We start from the raw sequence: 14,211 nt of genomic DNA, 5'->3' as shown, positions 1-14,211 counted from the left end.
TGACCCCATCCCCTTCAAACACTGCGAACCCCCACCAGCTCTTCCTTCTGCAAAAGCAGATGCCCGTGCTGTCTTTCTGTTCACTTAACGCCTCCTGTTCCCACCTCGCCCCCATCGTGAGAAAGAATTCGGTTGTTTTCAAAACGAGCGTGCAAAGCGCCCGATTCCATCGGCAGCACATCCAGATTCTCACGGAAAAGCAAATCGCATAGTTATCCCAGAGGTGGGAAGCAAAGAAATAATATTTTTTCAAATGCCTACAGAGCAGAAAATCAGTGAATGACCAGTGATATCCCCCTCTCCCTGCCGTAGAAGCCTTATCTCCCCAGTCTATGGCTCCTGCCAAACTGTACAATACTATGTTATTAATTTAAAAAAGAAAAGAAAAAGAAATAAGCTGATGCAAGGAAAAATAATACCAACACCTGAATTATGCCAGGATTTTCAGCACGGATGCCTCCCTGATAGAGGCTCCAGCTACAGTATCGTACAGTACTGTAACTTTGTCCTGGGCACACAATCTGTTGAATGTAATAATTCAGAGCGCGTGAGTCCAGGGGATTGTTTGGTTCATTGCAGGAGCCATTAAAGCTTCTGTCACTATAAATGTGTTTGTGTTTAAGATGGTACAAGATGGGGCTTGAGGAGGGGGCTGTATGGTTGACAGCTGCAGTGAACTACCTGCTGCACCTCTGTAAGTCTTCCCTTGAAAAACTGGGACTTTCCGTAGTTATTTGGTGGGTATATAAATGCACTCTGCACATGCTCAGGAACACCTCTGGAGGCTGAATGTGAGGAGTAGGGGAAATACTTGTGGAACTCAGGAATGTACCTGATTTGGAAGTAGCAATGGACAAACCCGGCAGGAATAGGTGCCTCCCAATTACTTTCATCACACTTAGCAAACTACAACTCCCAGAATTCTTTGGGGGAAGCCATAACTGTTCACCGCAGTATGGCACAAATGCAGCTTAAGGAGGAGGAAACCGGGAGGCCTCCGTGATCTGGTTGTAGGTAAGAGGGCAGGCAAGTGGGGCCTGACATTGGGCAGTGGTGGGGCAGTGCCTCATTTGCCCTGACGCACCACCCTCTACTGTTACTGCAACGTAATCTGGTAGTATTGAATGAGCAAAGCTCATGGACTGGAATATAATGGTAAATAAGGGACAAAGAAAGGAGATGGGGAGGTTTAATAGTAGAACCCAACTGCCTCTTGTGATGTCACAAGCAGATCTACATATGGCGGAGAGAATTTTCACAGCGATCATGGATGGAATGGGGGCAAAGGTACCCAGATCTCTAAGGCCAGGACCGTTTTCAGATCTCATAGCAATTACATCACTGCACATCGGTCAGGTGAGTTAAACTGCATGTATGTGAAAGACTATGAACATAGCGACCCGTTTCTCAATCCGTGTGGAATTGTGCATCATAATTAATTATTTTGCTGAATTTTCCCTTCATGCATAAGGACACAATTTTACAGATCTTTCCAATAAAGGAAGCATCTAGATCAGGGTTTCCCAAAGTTTTGACCCCTTTGTGGCGCGGGAGGGTGGTGTGGATGGGGCTGTGCAGGAGGTGAATAGAGACCTAGAGATTCTTTTAGAGGCGAAGCCATGTGTTTTAAAAGTCCTTTACATGTATTGAGTCAATGTGACTTAAAATCAGGCCTCATTGTCCTTTCTTCACAGGCAGAGGTCACCCTTTCCCCACACTTCTTCATAACTCTCCTCGCTTTCTCCTTGTGAGGAACTAGGCTTGAGGGCCCATCCTATGACAGGAGCGTCATATTTGATTGTTCAGGTGTGTGCCCCATTCATTTATAAAGTGGGAGGTTGAGTGGTCCAGGGTCTATTTTACACACCAAAAAGGAATGGGTGTGACCTGAGGGGAGCTAAACTCTCCCTTTCTCCATATTCCAAGCACTTTTCTTCACAGTCTGCTTCATTTCCATCCAGGGCGGGTGTGGTGGGTATACCAGCAGTGATGATGAAATGTGATGAAGTAATGTAATTATCTCACCTAAGCTCACTTCGGAAGTTTGTGGCGGGGAGGATCTGAACTCGCAACTTCCTGGTTCATGTTAGCCATAGTGTCTCACCAACTCTAACTGTAGACTGTCTTGTTTAATAATTATATTTTGAAATCAAGTCCAATCCACAGAGTGGAGAGAATATACAGTGGTACCTCGGGTTAAGTACTTAATTCGTTCCAGAGGTCTGTTCTTAACCTGAAACTGTTCTTAACCTGAAGCACCATTTTAGCTAATGGGGCCTCCTGCTGCTGCCGCGCTGCTGCTGCGCGATTTCTGTTCTCATCCTGAAGCAAAGTTCTTAACCCGAGGTACTATTTCTGGGTTAGTGGAGTCTGTAACCTGAAGCATCTGTAACCCGAGGTACCACTGTATTTCATTCAAGAGGCATGAAGCGTCTCTTCAGTATTGTCATTCAGGGCCTGGTTTTTACAATTTTGAAGCTCCGCAGTGCAGAAAGAATCCTGACACCCTTTCCTCACACTTCCTGACACCTCTCCTTGCTTTTTTCCTTCTGAGGAACTGGGCCCAAGAGCTAAATAACGAAAGGAATGCTCGTATCTGACTGTTCAGATGTGTCCCATTTATTTATAAAGTGGGGTGTTGGGCAGGCGGGGACGGGGGTCTATCCGTTACTCCCAAAAGGTGTAAAAAAAACCCCAAACTTCTTTGAGGGAAAGAATGGGCTTTAAAAGCATAGTGTCAAAGGGACCGATTCACACTGAGCTGTTCCTGAGGTACATCTTGATTGCACAACAATTCAATTTTTCAGTGTGTTATTTTGCTGTCGTTAATAACTCTTTGGGCTTTTATACGCTAAAGGAAGGCAGGCTATCGCAGAGAAAACCAATGCATAATACAGTAGCTGCAACGTTTTGCTTGCAAACCGCACAGGTTATTGGGATCACCTGATGTCACTGATGTCAGGTGACTGAGGGGTGGGCAGCACCGCTCACCTGTAAAACTTGGCTTGTGGAAGTGGATAGATAAGGCTCCAGCAGCCGCAGCAATAGGATAAATGGACAGGGCAGTGATACGTGAGGTGAGGACTGGGGCCTGGCAGCTTTGTCCCTATGCTCCCTATGGTCAGGGATGATGGGACCTGTAGTCCCAAAACAGCTGGAGGGCCAAGTTTGGCCACCACTGGTCTACACAGACTGGCAGCAGCTCTCTGGGGGTTCAGACAGGGACATTCCCAGTCCTACCTGGAGATGCCAGGAACTGAACCTGGAACCTTCTGCATTCAAACAGATGCTTTACCGCTGAGCTATGGACCTTCCCATACCCTACTCTTCCCCCCCCCCACCATCACAAGTTAGCCTATCTGCAAATAGACAACCGCTAAGCCTCTACAAATTATTATTTATAATTCCTTGCTTGATTGCTGTTGGTGGCACAGAAGAACATCTGCTCTTCCACCTTCTCCTTCTCCTCACGCTGGTATTGTAAAATTGCATTCTCTCATCATCCCCCTCAGCCAGACAAAAAACCCAAACAAACCCCAAAGTGTCTGGCTAGCATTTTGGAAGATGGAAAAATGCCCCAGAAGGCCTATGTTATTGTGGGCATGCATGAAGAACTCTCTACCCAACGAAAGCAGCATTGTGTTTGACCACTGGATGTCACAACTCCTCAATGCACAACGCAGCTGAAAAGCCAGAGGAATCAAGCCGAGTGTGGGAGCGGTTCTACGCAAGCGTTTCCAGAAAGAGAAGGGGGGGGGGGAAATGTTGTTTTTTCTCCCTGCCATAGAATCGTGGAATTGGAAGGGACCCCGAGGGTCATCTAGTCCAACCCCCTGCAATACAGGAATCTCAACTTAAGCGTCCATGACAGGGGGCCATCCAACCTCTGCTTACAAAAAAAGGAAGAAGAGTTCACCTATTGTGGGAGACACTGTCAAACTGCTGTTACTGTCAGAATGTTCTTCCTGATGTTTAGGCGGAATCCCCTTTCTGGTAACTTGAATCCAGAGCAGGTGAAAAACAAGTTTGCTCCATCCTCTGTGTAACATTGACATCCACCTGTCTTTCATCATCATCACTTTTAATTTGTATACCGTCTTTCTATCTTACAATACTCAAGGCGGTTTACAAGCTGAAGAAACAAAGAATGTACACCTTATAAAGAAATAATGCAATGCAAAAAATGTGATAATAAAACATTACTTTAAAATAACCAACCTACATCAAATAAAGTAACATTCAACAATCATTAGAATAATATAGAATAATAATATCGGCATATAAAAGCTAAACAGAAATCCACTCTTAACAATTACAATAAATAATTTCTAAACTATAATCAGAAAACAACAGCATGCTGCGGTGCATAAAATAATACAATACAAACTGAGAAGCAGAGACTGGAGGGTGGGGCAAGGCAGGTGGAAGAAGGCCTTGCCTGGTGAAGTCTCTCCCCTCACCCCTCTTTGGAGACAATGGAGGAGTGCACTTTTGGGGAGGAGGTCAAGCTGTTGGAAGGTTGCAGCGCCTGCTGTGGCTGTAGAGATTGATGCGGGAGAGACATGTTTTGTTGCAGCTGGGGCAGATGAAGGCGTCCAGTTGTGCTGCTGCAGATGCAACACGGCGTGCCTTCCCTCTGCCCTCTTCCCAGTGGCCATTTCTCCTCTGGTCACTGCTATGGATACACAAATTGACTGCCTGTCTCCAGGCACTGTGGTTGACTGCAAGGGATTCCCACGTGGCAGGGTTGATGTTGCCAGCATTCATGTTCCTTCTGCAGACATATTTGTAGCACAGAGTTGGTCTGCCCATTGGCCTGGTGCCAGAAGCCAGCTCTCTGTAGAGTACGTCCTTGGGGATCCTGCCACTTTCCATTCTGTGGATGTGACCAAGACATCATAGACGTTGCTGAGACAGGAGTGAGAATGTGCTGGGAATGTGGGATTGGGAGAGCACCTCTTTGTTTGGAATTGTGTCCTGCCCTGTGATACCACAAATCTTCCTGACCAACAGCACATGTGGAAGATGTTGGGGCGTTGCTCCTGATGGCTGTAAGTTGCCTACAACTTACTTCCACAAAGCAGTGTGCTAAACACAGGCCTGGTAAACCTTCGCCTTGGTATTGAACATTAGCATCACATTCTCCCACACCCTTTTGGAGAGGCGAGCCATTGCCATAGCTGCCTTGCCAATACGCTTGTCCAGCTCACCATTGATGGAGAGGTTGCTGGTTATGGTGGAACCCAGGTAGACAAAATTGTCTACCACCTCAAGTGTGTGGTCACACTTTTTAAAATAAGTTAAGTTGGCAAGCCCAGTCCCAGCTGACCAAGGTTCAACAACAAACTAGACCTTAAGGGGAGGGACTCCATAGCACAATGATCTGCATGCAGAAGGTCCCAGTTTGCATCTAAATTTAAAAGGATTTGGTAGCTGGGGATGAGGAAGATATGTAGCAGATACTCTGGCAATCCACCACCAGCCAAAATAGATGCAACTTGGCAAGATTTTCTCCATCTTTGTTGTAAATGCCTGTGCAAGCCTGAGAGGTAAACAGAACTCTTGGCGCAGTGATAAGGTACCCAGCTGCCAAAGGATTCTGTGGGACCTGGAATGCTGTACAGATTCTTACACTTCATATTGGAGTCCAGGGCCTGAGACTGGATAGGACAGCTGGGCTAAGGCTAGCTACTGAGTCAAGACTGAGACAAGATTTGAATTCAGGGTTTGAGGGCTCATCAACTTGCAGTGTTAACTGATGCATTTTGAATAGGGCATATGGAGCTCAGGGAGGAGGGAAACAGATAATGCTTTACTAGTTAAACTGAATGCAAACAGCGCATCCTACAAGGATAAATAAAAAGAGAGGTTTTGCTTTTCTGTGTGACCACTCCCATTCCCACCACGGCAGCATTACACAAAACCTGAAGCTCGCTTGGGAACTCACTGCCTGCAAATGCTTAGCTTCCTGCCATCTCATTCATTATTATTCCGCATGGTGCATGCAAGATCAGATGGTGTTATTCCTTCCCGGCTTCCCCCACCTCCCCTTCCCTGGAGGAGTCATTGCTTTTGACATCTGCATTGGTCTGTGCAACGGCAGAGCTAATCAAACATGGCCCACGGTGCCTTGCGTAATCCTTGTATATCCAGGGCTGGGTAAATAGTCATTGAGGGAGCGGGTGGCGCTGTGGTCTAAACCACTGAGCCTCTTGGGCTTGCTGATCAGAAGGTCAGCGGTTCAAACATAGCTGTCAGCTTTTCCCTTTTATTGCGAGGAATCCTATTCAGAATAAAGGAATTTCCTTTAAAAAAAGGAAAACGTTGACAGCTATGGGTTCAAATCTGTGCGACGGGGTGAGCTCCCATTGCTCTGTCCCAGTTTCTGCCAACCTAGCAGTTCTAATGCACACCAGTGCAAGTCAATAAATAGGTACCACTGCGGTGGGAAGGTAAATGGCATTTCCGTGCATTCTGGCTTCCGTCATGGTGTCCCTTTGTGCCAGAAGTGGTTTAGTCATGCTGGCCACATGACCTGGAAAGCTGTCTGTGGACAAACGCCGGCTCCCTCGGCCTATAGAGCGAGACAAGCACTGCAACCCCATAGTAGCCTTTGACTGGGCTTAACCATCCAGGGGTCCTTTACCTTAAATAGTCATTGAAATTAGCTGAGAGAAAGCAACTCAGCCATTTATACCAGCATCACCTGCAAGGGATTCCACCGCAGAGCATCACCTCTGCACCAGTGTCTCCATTCTGCTCCTTTTGCAAGCCTGAAATGATTGTGTTCAAAAGTCTCCTTGCCCTTGCTCAGAGGTTGAGAATGTAGAGTTTAGATTCACCGGGGGGGGGGGGAATGTGACATCAGAACCCCAAACATTCATTTAAACTGGGCTGTTGGTAGAGGGGTGTCACTAACCTTTTCAGGCCAGTGAAAATATATTGAATTTTGAGAGAGTGCCATGGGCATACACTCATGGTTGCTTCTTTCCCTCCACCTCCCCAGACCTGCATCACAATTCAACCGCCCCCAAAGGACATGTATGCTTGTGTGCACATAAAGAGAAATATGCTTTGTTTTTCCATGGAGTCAGAGTAAAAAATCAGATCTAGTAGAATTAAAGCAGCTCCTCATGAATGTTTGTGGGTGGCAACCCTCCACACCTGGCCAGCAAATCCACCATTAAATTATTATATTATTTATTTAGTGCATTTCTTACCTACAGTTAATTAAAGCAAGGCAGTCCCTGCCTGCAGGCTTACAATCTAAACCCCCACCCCCACCACAACACACAAGGGAAAAGGGACACGGAGGGAAGAGGAAAGCAAACTCAGGCACCAATTCTTTAAAAAGTTGTTCCGATAATGACCAGCTGACACAGTTCAGAGCTAAGAGGTTCCTGATACAGCTGGTCTGTTGGCAAAGCTGATGGAATGAGCCCTCTAATTTGTTAAAAATCACATTGGTAGACTGTACAGTTGAAATCACAGATCTAGTGTTTGCCAGCGCTGCAAAAACATTGATCCTAGGTATGGATCCTCGTGAAAGAGACCAAAGGTTTTCTCTTTTGTTTGTTTTTAAGACAGCGACGAATTTAAGAGCAAGATATTTCTCAGCATACGCAAAGCGTTTTCCTGTTGCGATGGGGTCCACAGCTTTTGTTTTAAACCAATAAAGGGACAGCTAGTGCAATAATTAGCACTGGGCTAAATTCAGGGAAAACTGGGTTTTGATCCCCACTCAGTTACAAAGCTTACGGAGTGACCTTTGGCCAGGTGTCACCTCTCTCACCCTATCCCGCCTTGCAAGGTTGTTTTGAAGGTAAATGGTGGGAATGAGGATGCCTTGGCTCAGCCTTTCTCAACCTGTGGGTCCCCAGATGTTGTTGAACTACAACTCCCATCACCTTTAGCTAGCAAGGCCAGAGCTCAGGGATGATGGGAGTTGTAGTCCAACAACATCTGGGGACCCACAGGTTGAGAACTGCTGCTTGGCTAGTGTAGTCAACCTGGTGCCCTCCAGATGTAGAGTACAGGGTGTTATGTACTGAAGTTCCCACCCTGGGCCAGCAGGGGGATACTGTAGATAATTATGCAAATGAAGGATCGAAAGTGACGTTCAGTGATTGGATAGTTTTAGAAATTTGCTACAGTAACATTGTACTGGAGCTCTATACAAGCAGGCTGACTGAGCCCGTCAGCTCAGTTCTGTTCTGGTCTCTGAATAAACAAGAGCTGTTTGAAGAATCGCTGTGTCGTCTGATATGTTCACCCACAACTTAACACAGCTTATGAAGGACTGGGGGGAAACAAGACACAGCATCCAAACTAGACCCATCTCCCCTAAAAGTGAGAGAAAAATCTGACCCAGGATGATCTGGAGCCAACCTGACCTGATCTGGACCTTGAACCAAACTTGTGCAGTCTCCTCCACCCTCCTTGCCTCCAGATCTCCCCATCCGGCTGTGATAGGTCCAAATAACTCCAGTGCCTCAACTCCAGCCAAATCCTGAGTCGACCTGAATCAGCCAGATTCATTCTGGGGTCAGGGATTCGGATGGAGTCTGGGCACAGGCCTGGGCACTGCCTCCTCAGTAGCATATTATTCTGGGATGGTGTTCTTGCACTTCCAGGTCTGGGAGCCCAAGCTGGTACTCCAAACTTGCTACATTCTGGTGCCGAGTCTGACGTTTTCTCCTTGGGGCTCCATCTGTGTGCCTGAAGTCTTGTTTATGAAATTTGCATCGCGCCTGAGGCCCTGAACGGCCTCCTGCCCGGATGCTGACCAAACACAAACCGGCTTTCCTTCACTATGGTGGTGACACCACGTGCCCATATACCAGGGGTCAGCAAGGTTTACTGGCCATGGGCTGGAGCACTCCCACGGAAATTGTCTGTGGGCCAGACTGGTGCAGCACGACGCCGGAAATCGTGTCTTCACATGTCTGCATCGTTGGTAATCGGTTCTGCGCATGCCCAGACACCAAAAATCGCACCTGCACAGAAGCGATTTTTGGCATCTGGACATGTGCAGACGTGATTTCCAGTATCTGCATGTACGCAGGCGTGATTTTTGGCAAGTCCGCACACTGTGCTGCGCTGGTTTAGCGCAGCGCGCGGGGGACTCGCCAAGCGGGCAGCTCAGTTTGGGGCAGCTCGTGGGCCAGTAAAATGGTCTTTGTGGGCTGCATCCTGTCCATGGACCACACGTTGCCGACCCCTGCTTTATACTATAGACCCAGTGCATTAGTAGGGAGACTATTCCAGCTCGAGGGCCACATTCCCTTCTGTGAAAACTCCCAGGGGCCACATGCTAGGGGTGGGAGGGGCGGATGCAAAGGTGGCCAGAGCAACAAATGTAAATGTAAACTTTATTTTTGTACAGTAGACTATTTTCTATAGACACACACACCCTCAGGCAAATGCGGCATGATCAGAGTTCAAGGGCACTTTTCAGCCAGGCAAAAACACTCAAGCTTGGAGTGAATTGGACAATGTTGCATATATATTTTTTGGGTGGGGGGGAGATATCTATGACTTCCTGTTTGAATGTTGATTTCTTAGTTTGGGGGTGGCGGTGCAAAACGTAGGGTTCATGGTACAAAAGGGTGCAAAAATATTGCAAAACTTTGGCACCAGTTTGGAGTCAATCGGGTAATGCTGGGGTTGGGGGGTCCCAAATTACTCAGTTTTGGGAGGTAATGTGTGTGCAAAACGTGGGGTTTTGGGTGCGAAACGGCTGCAAAGCTTTGGCAGCAGTTTGGAGGGTATCCCACCCAGATTTCGGGGAATGAAGCCCAGAGCCGGGCCGGTGGAGGTTCCGCTCTGGGAAGTGGGTGTGTTTTGTGTATCCTGAGGTCCAGGCAGAGAGTCTTGGAGGGCTGCCTTTGGCCCCCGGGCTGAAGGTTCCCTACCCCCCTCCCTGCCCTAATGCATGCTGGGAAGCATTAAACATTAATGCTTCCAGGACGCTGCTGTACAGAAGGTCAATAACGCCGGCTCCCGAGAGGGGAGACCGCGAGCTTTGCAAAAGTACAGAACGTTACATTGCCTTGGTGCCATTGACCTTGTGCTCTTTGCTGTTTTGCTATCCCATTAGAGTGCCTGGCAGATCTTCTCCCAGGTGGGTCAATAAGATATCATTAGGAGATGTAAGCTTGGGGGGAGGGAATACCCCAGCAGGTTGATGATATCTGTTATTGTTTTGGCAGGGAGCAGGGAAAGGTGGGGCAGGAGGGGAAAAGGCTGGCTTTAAAGTAAATTGTTATTTACTCTTTCGAGAATAAATAAGAGAAGACGACGGGCTGGTTCCTCGCTGGCACCTGCTTTCAGACTTGGGAGAGCCATGAGGACTAGCGGCTGGGTCTTCCCCCTGTTCCTTTTGCATCTGAGCTCTTCTCATGTCCTGCACTGGACCTACAAAGGTAATAAGGAGACAGGATTGGGATGGGGTGCGAGGAGAAGGGGGGGTAGGCGCTGCGTTTAACATTCTCCCTTCTGTTGCTGGAAACCTGCAGGGTTGACACCCGGTTGAAACGAAAGGCTTAGATTGAAACTGAGCTCTAAGCTAGGCATATTTGCTCAGACATAAATCCAATTGGCTTCCAGCAAGATTTCCTTCCGAGCAAATAGGATCAGGATTGCAGCATCAAGCCCTGTAGCCCTACGCATGTAGGCTTAAAAATAATGCCAAGTCTGCGCATGTGACGGAATGATGGGGTTGAAAGGCAGTGTGGCATAGTGGCTAGTGCGTCAGGCGAGAGATTGGGGAAATGCAAGCATATATTTAAAGCACATTTCCTCTCCCCCAAGAATCCCGGGAACTGTAGTTTATTCCTCACAGAACTGCTATTGTTAGCTCTCACAACAAACTACATATCCCAGAGTTCTTTGGTGGAAATGTGCTTTATAGTGTGCACATAGTGACAGATTCAAATCCCCCTTTTGAGCTCTGAAGTGGTGACTTGGAGAAATTTACAACATCTCAGCTAGCTTGACTCACAGAATTGTTGCGAGGATTTATTTATTTTTAAGTTCCCTGGGGGAAACATAGGGTATCAAAGGACTAAATATAAATTATGAAGGTTAGAAAAATGCTGGATTGGTTATTAAGGGGTTAAAAGCGGCAAGGGATAATTAGAAGAAAATATTTTTTTAAAAACTAATTTAAAAGTAGGGTAAGGATTTGCTGACAATTGAATTTGAAATTGGAATACAGAAAGGGAAGGTATGAGGAAGTCGTGAAAGTAAGCTAAAAGAAAGTAAAAATTGAAGTTATATGTGTTGTTTTTTTGTTGTTTTTTGTGTTTGTTAGTATGTCATTGTTATGGTGTTGTTATTGTATTGTGGTGATTTGTTAAAACTTCAATAAAAAATTAATTAAAAAAAACAAAGGACTAAATATAAATTGAGGTGGTTGTGTGGGTTGTACCATTACAGTGGGAGATATACAAGTTGTTGTTGTTGTTGTTGTTTTTAATGTTGTTCTGTGTAAAGGAAAATTCCATTCCTGCAGAAAAATATTTATTGTTTGTGGGGAAGGGTAGTGCAACCCCCTTAATACAACGAAGCAAGAACTTAACACCTCTTATGCTATGTTAGGATTGCCATATTTCAAAAAGTGAGAATCCGGGCACAAGAGTTGTTGAGTTTTTTTGAACTATTTTTAAAGGAAATTTGCCCAAAAAACACCACTTCCGACCAGTGTTCAAAACTCCCATTGCTCTAGGCGCATTTTGTGACAGGGAATTTCATTGGCATGAGCATTTTCTGAGCTCTGGCCGCAGTGCTGCGCCTAAGATTTCAGATTAAAACTGCAGAGTGGGAGGAAAGGAGGACCTTTTTCTGCCTCCCCACTTCCAGCTACTCTCTGAAGACTGGAGAAGAGACCCTCTTAAGAATATTAGGGGGGTGGGCAGGGAAAGGACTAGACCATGTGAAAAATGAACACAATATTTAAGCTGCAGTTCATTCATTTTCAGCTTTGTATTGTTATTTTAAAAAGTGTGCCTAGACATTCCGTTGTTGCGCCCATAACCTAGGTTTAAGGTGCCATTTGGCTCCTAGCTTTCATATCTCAGTTTCTAACACTGCTTCTGACATGGGTTGCCATACACCTGGGTTTTCCTGGGCATGTTTACAGATTTTCAGAAATTCCACCCAGACTCTATTTCCGACGGACGAATCCCGGATATGTCTTGGAAATTCCGGATGTATGGCAGCCCTAGCTATGTACATAATATCTCTCTCTCTCTCTCTCTCTCTCTCTCTATATATATATATATATATATATAAGCAATTACAGTGGTACCTTGGGATGCCAACAGGATCCGTTCTGGAGCCCCGTTTGCATCCTGAACAGAACGCAAGATGTGACAGCGTGTCTGCGTGTGCGTGGGTCGCATTTTGCCGCTTCCGCGCATGCGCGTGACATAATTTTGAGCGTCTGCGCATGTGCAAGCGGCGAAACCCGGAAGTAATGCGCTCTGTTACTTCCGGGTTGCCGCGGAGCGCAACTCGAACACGCTCAACCCAAAGCACATTCAACTCGAGGTATGACTGTATCAGCCATGCAGATATATTGTCAGAAAACCATAGGGAGAATCTATCCCTGGATTACAGGCTGCTCCCCACAAAAAAGGAACAGAGGAAGTGGAGTCAGACCAGACCACGGGTCCACCAAGCTCAGTAGCACTTACACAGACTGGCAGTAATGCTGCAAGACTGCGCACAGGGATCTTTCCCTTCCCTTCCTGGAGATGTCAGGGGTTGAACCTGGAACCCGTCTGCAGGCAAAGCAGATTCTCTAACTGCTCAGCTCCATTCATACGACCAAATCGATCTAGGATTGGAATGAGCAGTTGGCTCAGGCTCAACTAGGGAGCATTATGGCTGACCTGGGCACTAACAGGAGGTCTCTTCACTGTGACTCTCAACTCAGGGATAGCCATCCTGGTGCCCTCCAGATGTTTCAGACTACAACTCCCATCATCCTGACCTTTGGCCCTGGGGGCTAGGGTTGAGGGGAGTTGCAGTCAAACGTCATCTGGAAAGCCGCAGGTTCCTATCCCTGTTTTGAACAGTCTTAATAGCAGCCAGAACAGCTACTCATGCAGAGACACAGCAGGGAGCTTCCTTTCTGGAAGGTGCTCCCAGGAGCCTTGAGTCCAGGCATGGGGAAGCTGTGTCTCCCCGCCCCCCATATTGCTGGACTACAGCCTCCACCATCCTTCTCCATTAGCCATTCTTTCGGAGGCTGCTGCAAAAAGGCCAACGCGTCTGTTTTCATCTCTGCCGCACTTTCCTTTGGAAAGCGGTGAGTGTGGCGGAACGGATCAATGCCTCTGACCGCCAACAAGAGAACTGACAAAGATGAGAGGAAAGGTTCCCGTATCGATTGCAAACAAAGCAGGGAGGTTTGAGAGGCAACCTTGAGGCCCCTACTAGGCCATAAGAGCTAAATATACTGATAAGAGAGACATAGGGAGAGAGAGAGGAAAGAGCCTTGTCTATTTGCATGAGTTGCTTTGAAGATTTGGACATTAAAGGAATATTGGAGCTTTTACAGGCAAGCCCCACCACACTACCTAAACAGGCTGTTGTTTTCAAGCTGCGGTTGGCAGCCCTGCCCTGACTTGCTGTGATGTCATGGAATGTATTTTATTAATTAAACCACAGCAGCATCAACATCTTTAGAGTGTTTATACACCAACTTCAGGGAATAGCACCCTGAGAACGTGACAGGCAGTAAGAAGAGATTCACTTAGATGCGTCTGAGTGGTCAGAGCATAAGAGCACAACTTCTTAGGGAATCATTTAGCGCATAAAGCATTGCTTCACACCATAGATTTAAAGCACATTTAAACCACATGGCCCCCCCCCAAAAAAATTACCGGGAACTGTAGTTTACTTGCCACAGAGCTACAATTCCCAGAACCCTTGACAAACTACAGTTCCCATGTTGTTGTTTTTGAAGGGGGAAGCCATGTGCTATAAATATACAGTGGTACCTCGGGTTACATATGCTTCAGGTTACATACGCTTCAGGTTACAGACTCCACTAACCCAGAAATATTACCTCGGGTTAAGAACTTTGCTTCAGGATGAGAACAGAAATCGTGCTCCGGCAGCGTGGCAGCAGCAGGAGGCCCATTAGCTAAAGTAGTGCTTCAGGTTAAGAACAGTTTCAGGTTAAGAACGGACCTCCGGAAC

The 14,211-nt window shown here is 46.8% G+C and overlaps 1 protein-coding gene and 1 long non-coding RNA gene across 3 annotated transcripts in view; both read left to right on the top strand.

Annotated features, from left to right (window-relative positions):
- LOC310711460 overlaps nucleotides 1-14,211 on the top strand; it is a 201,190-nt gene that overhangs the window by 149,154 nt on the left and 37,825 nt on the right. The window lies entirely within an intron of this gene.
- Nucleotides 1,240-14,211, top strand: part of CA6 (carbonic anhydrase 6) — a 32,040-nt gene continuing 19,068 nt past the window's right edge. Inside the window, exons 1-2 of one of the 2 annotated variants that reach the window (XM_083513069.1) lie at nucleotides 1,240-1,356; nucleotides 10,282-10,424. In XM_083513069.1, the coding sequence (XP_083369195.1) occupies nucleotides 10,346-10,424 (79 nt within the window). In that variant the 5' untranslated portion in view covers nucleotides 1,240-1,356; nucleotides 10,282-10,345. Of the gene's footprint in view, nucleotides 1,357-9,986; nucleotides 10,124-10,281; nucleotides 10,425-14,211 lie in introns of those variants that run through there. The other variant, XM_083513070.1, reaches the window with a different exon arrangement.

The sequence above is a fragment of the Podarcis liolepis genome, assembly GCF_965112155.1.
Source record: "Podarcis liolepis genome assembly, chromosome: 7".
In the NCBI taxonomy this organism is placed as follows: Eukaryota; Metazoa; Chordata; class Lepidosauria; order Squamata; family Lacertidae; genus Podarcis; species Podarcis liolepis.
This window is presented reverse-complemented; position numbering and strand designations above follow the sequence as displayed.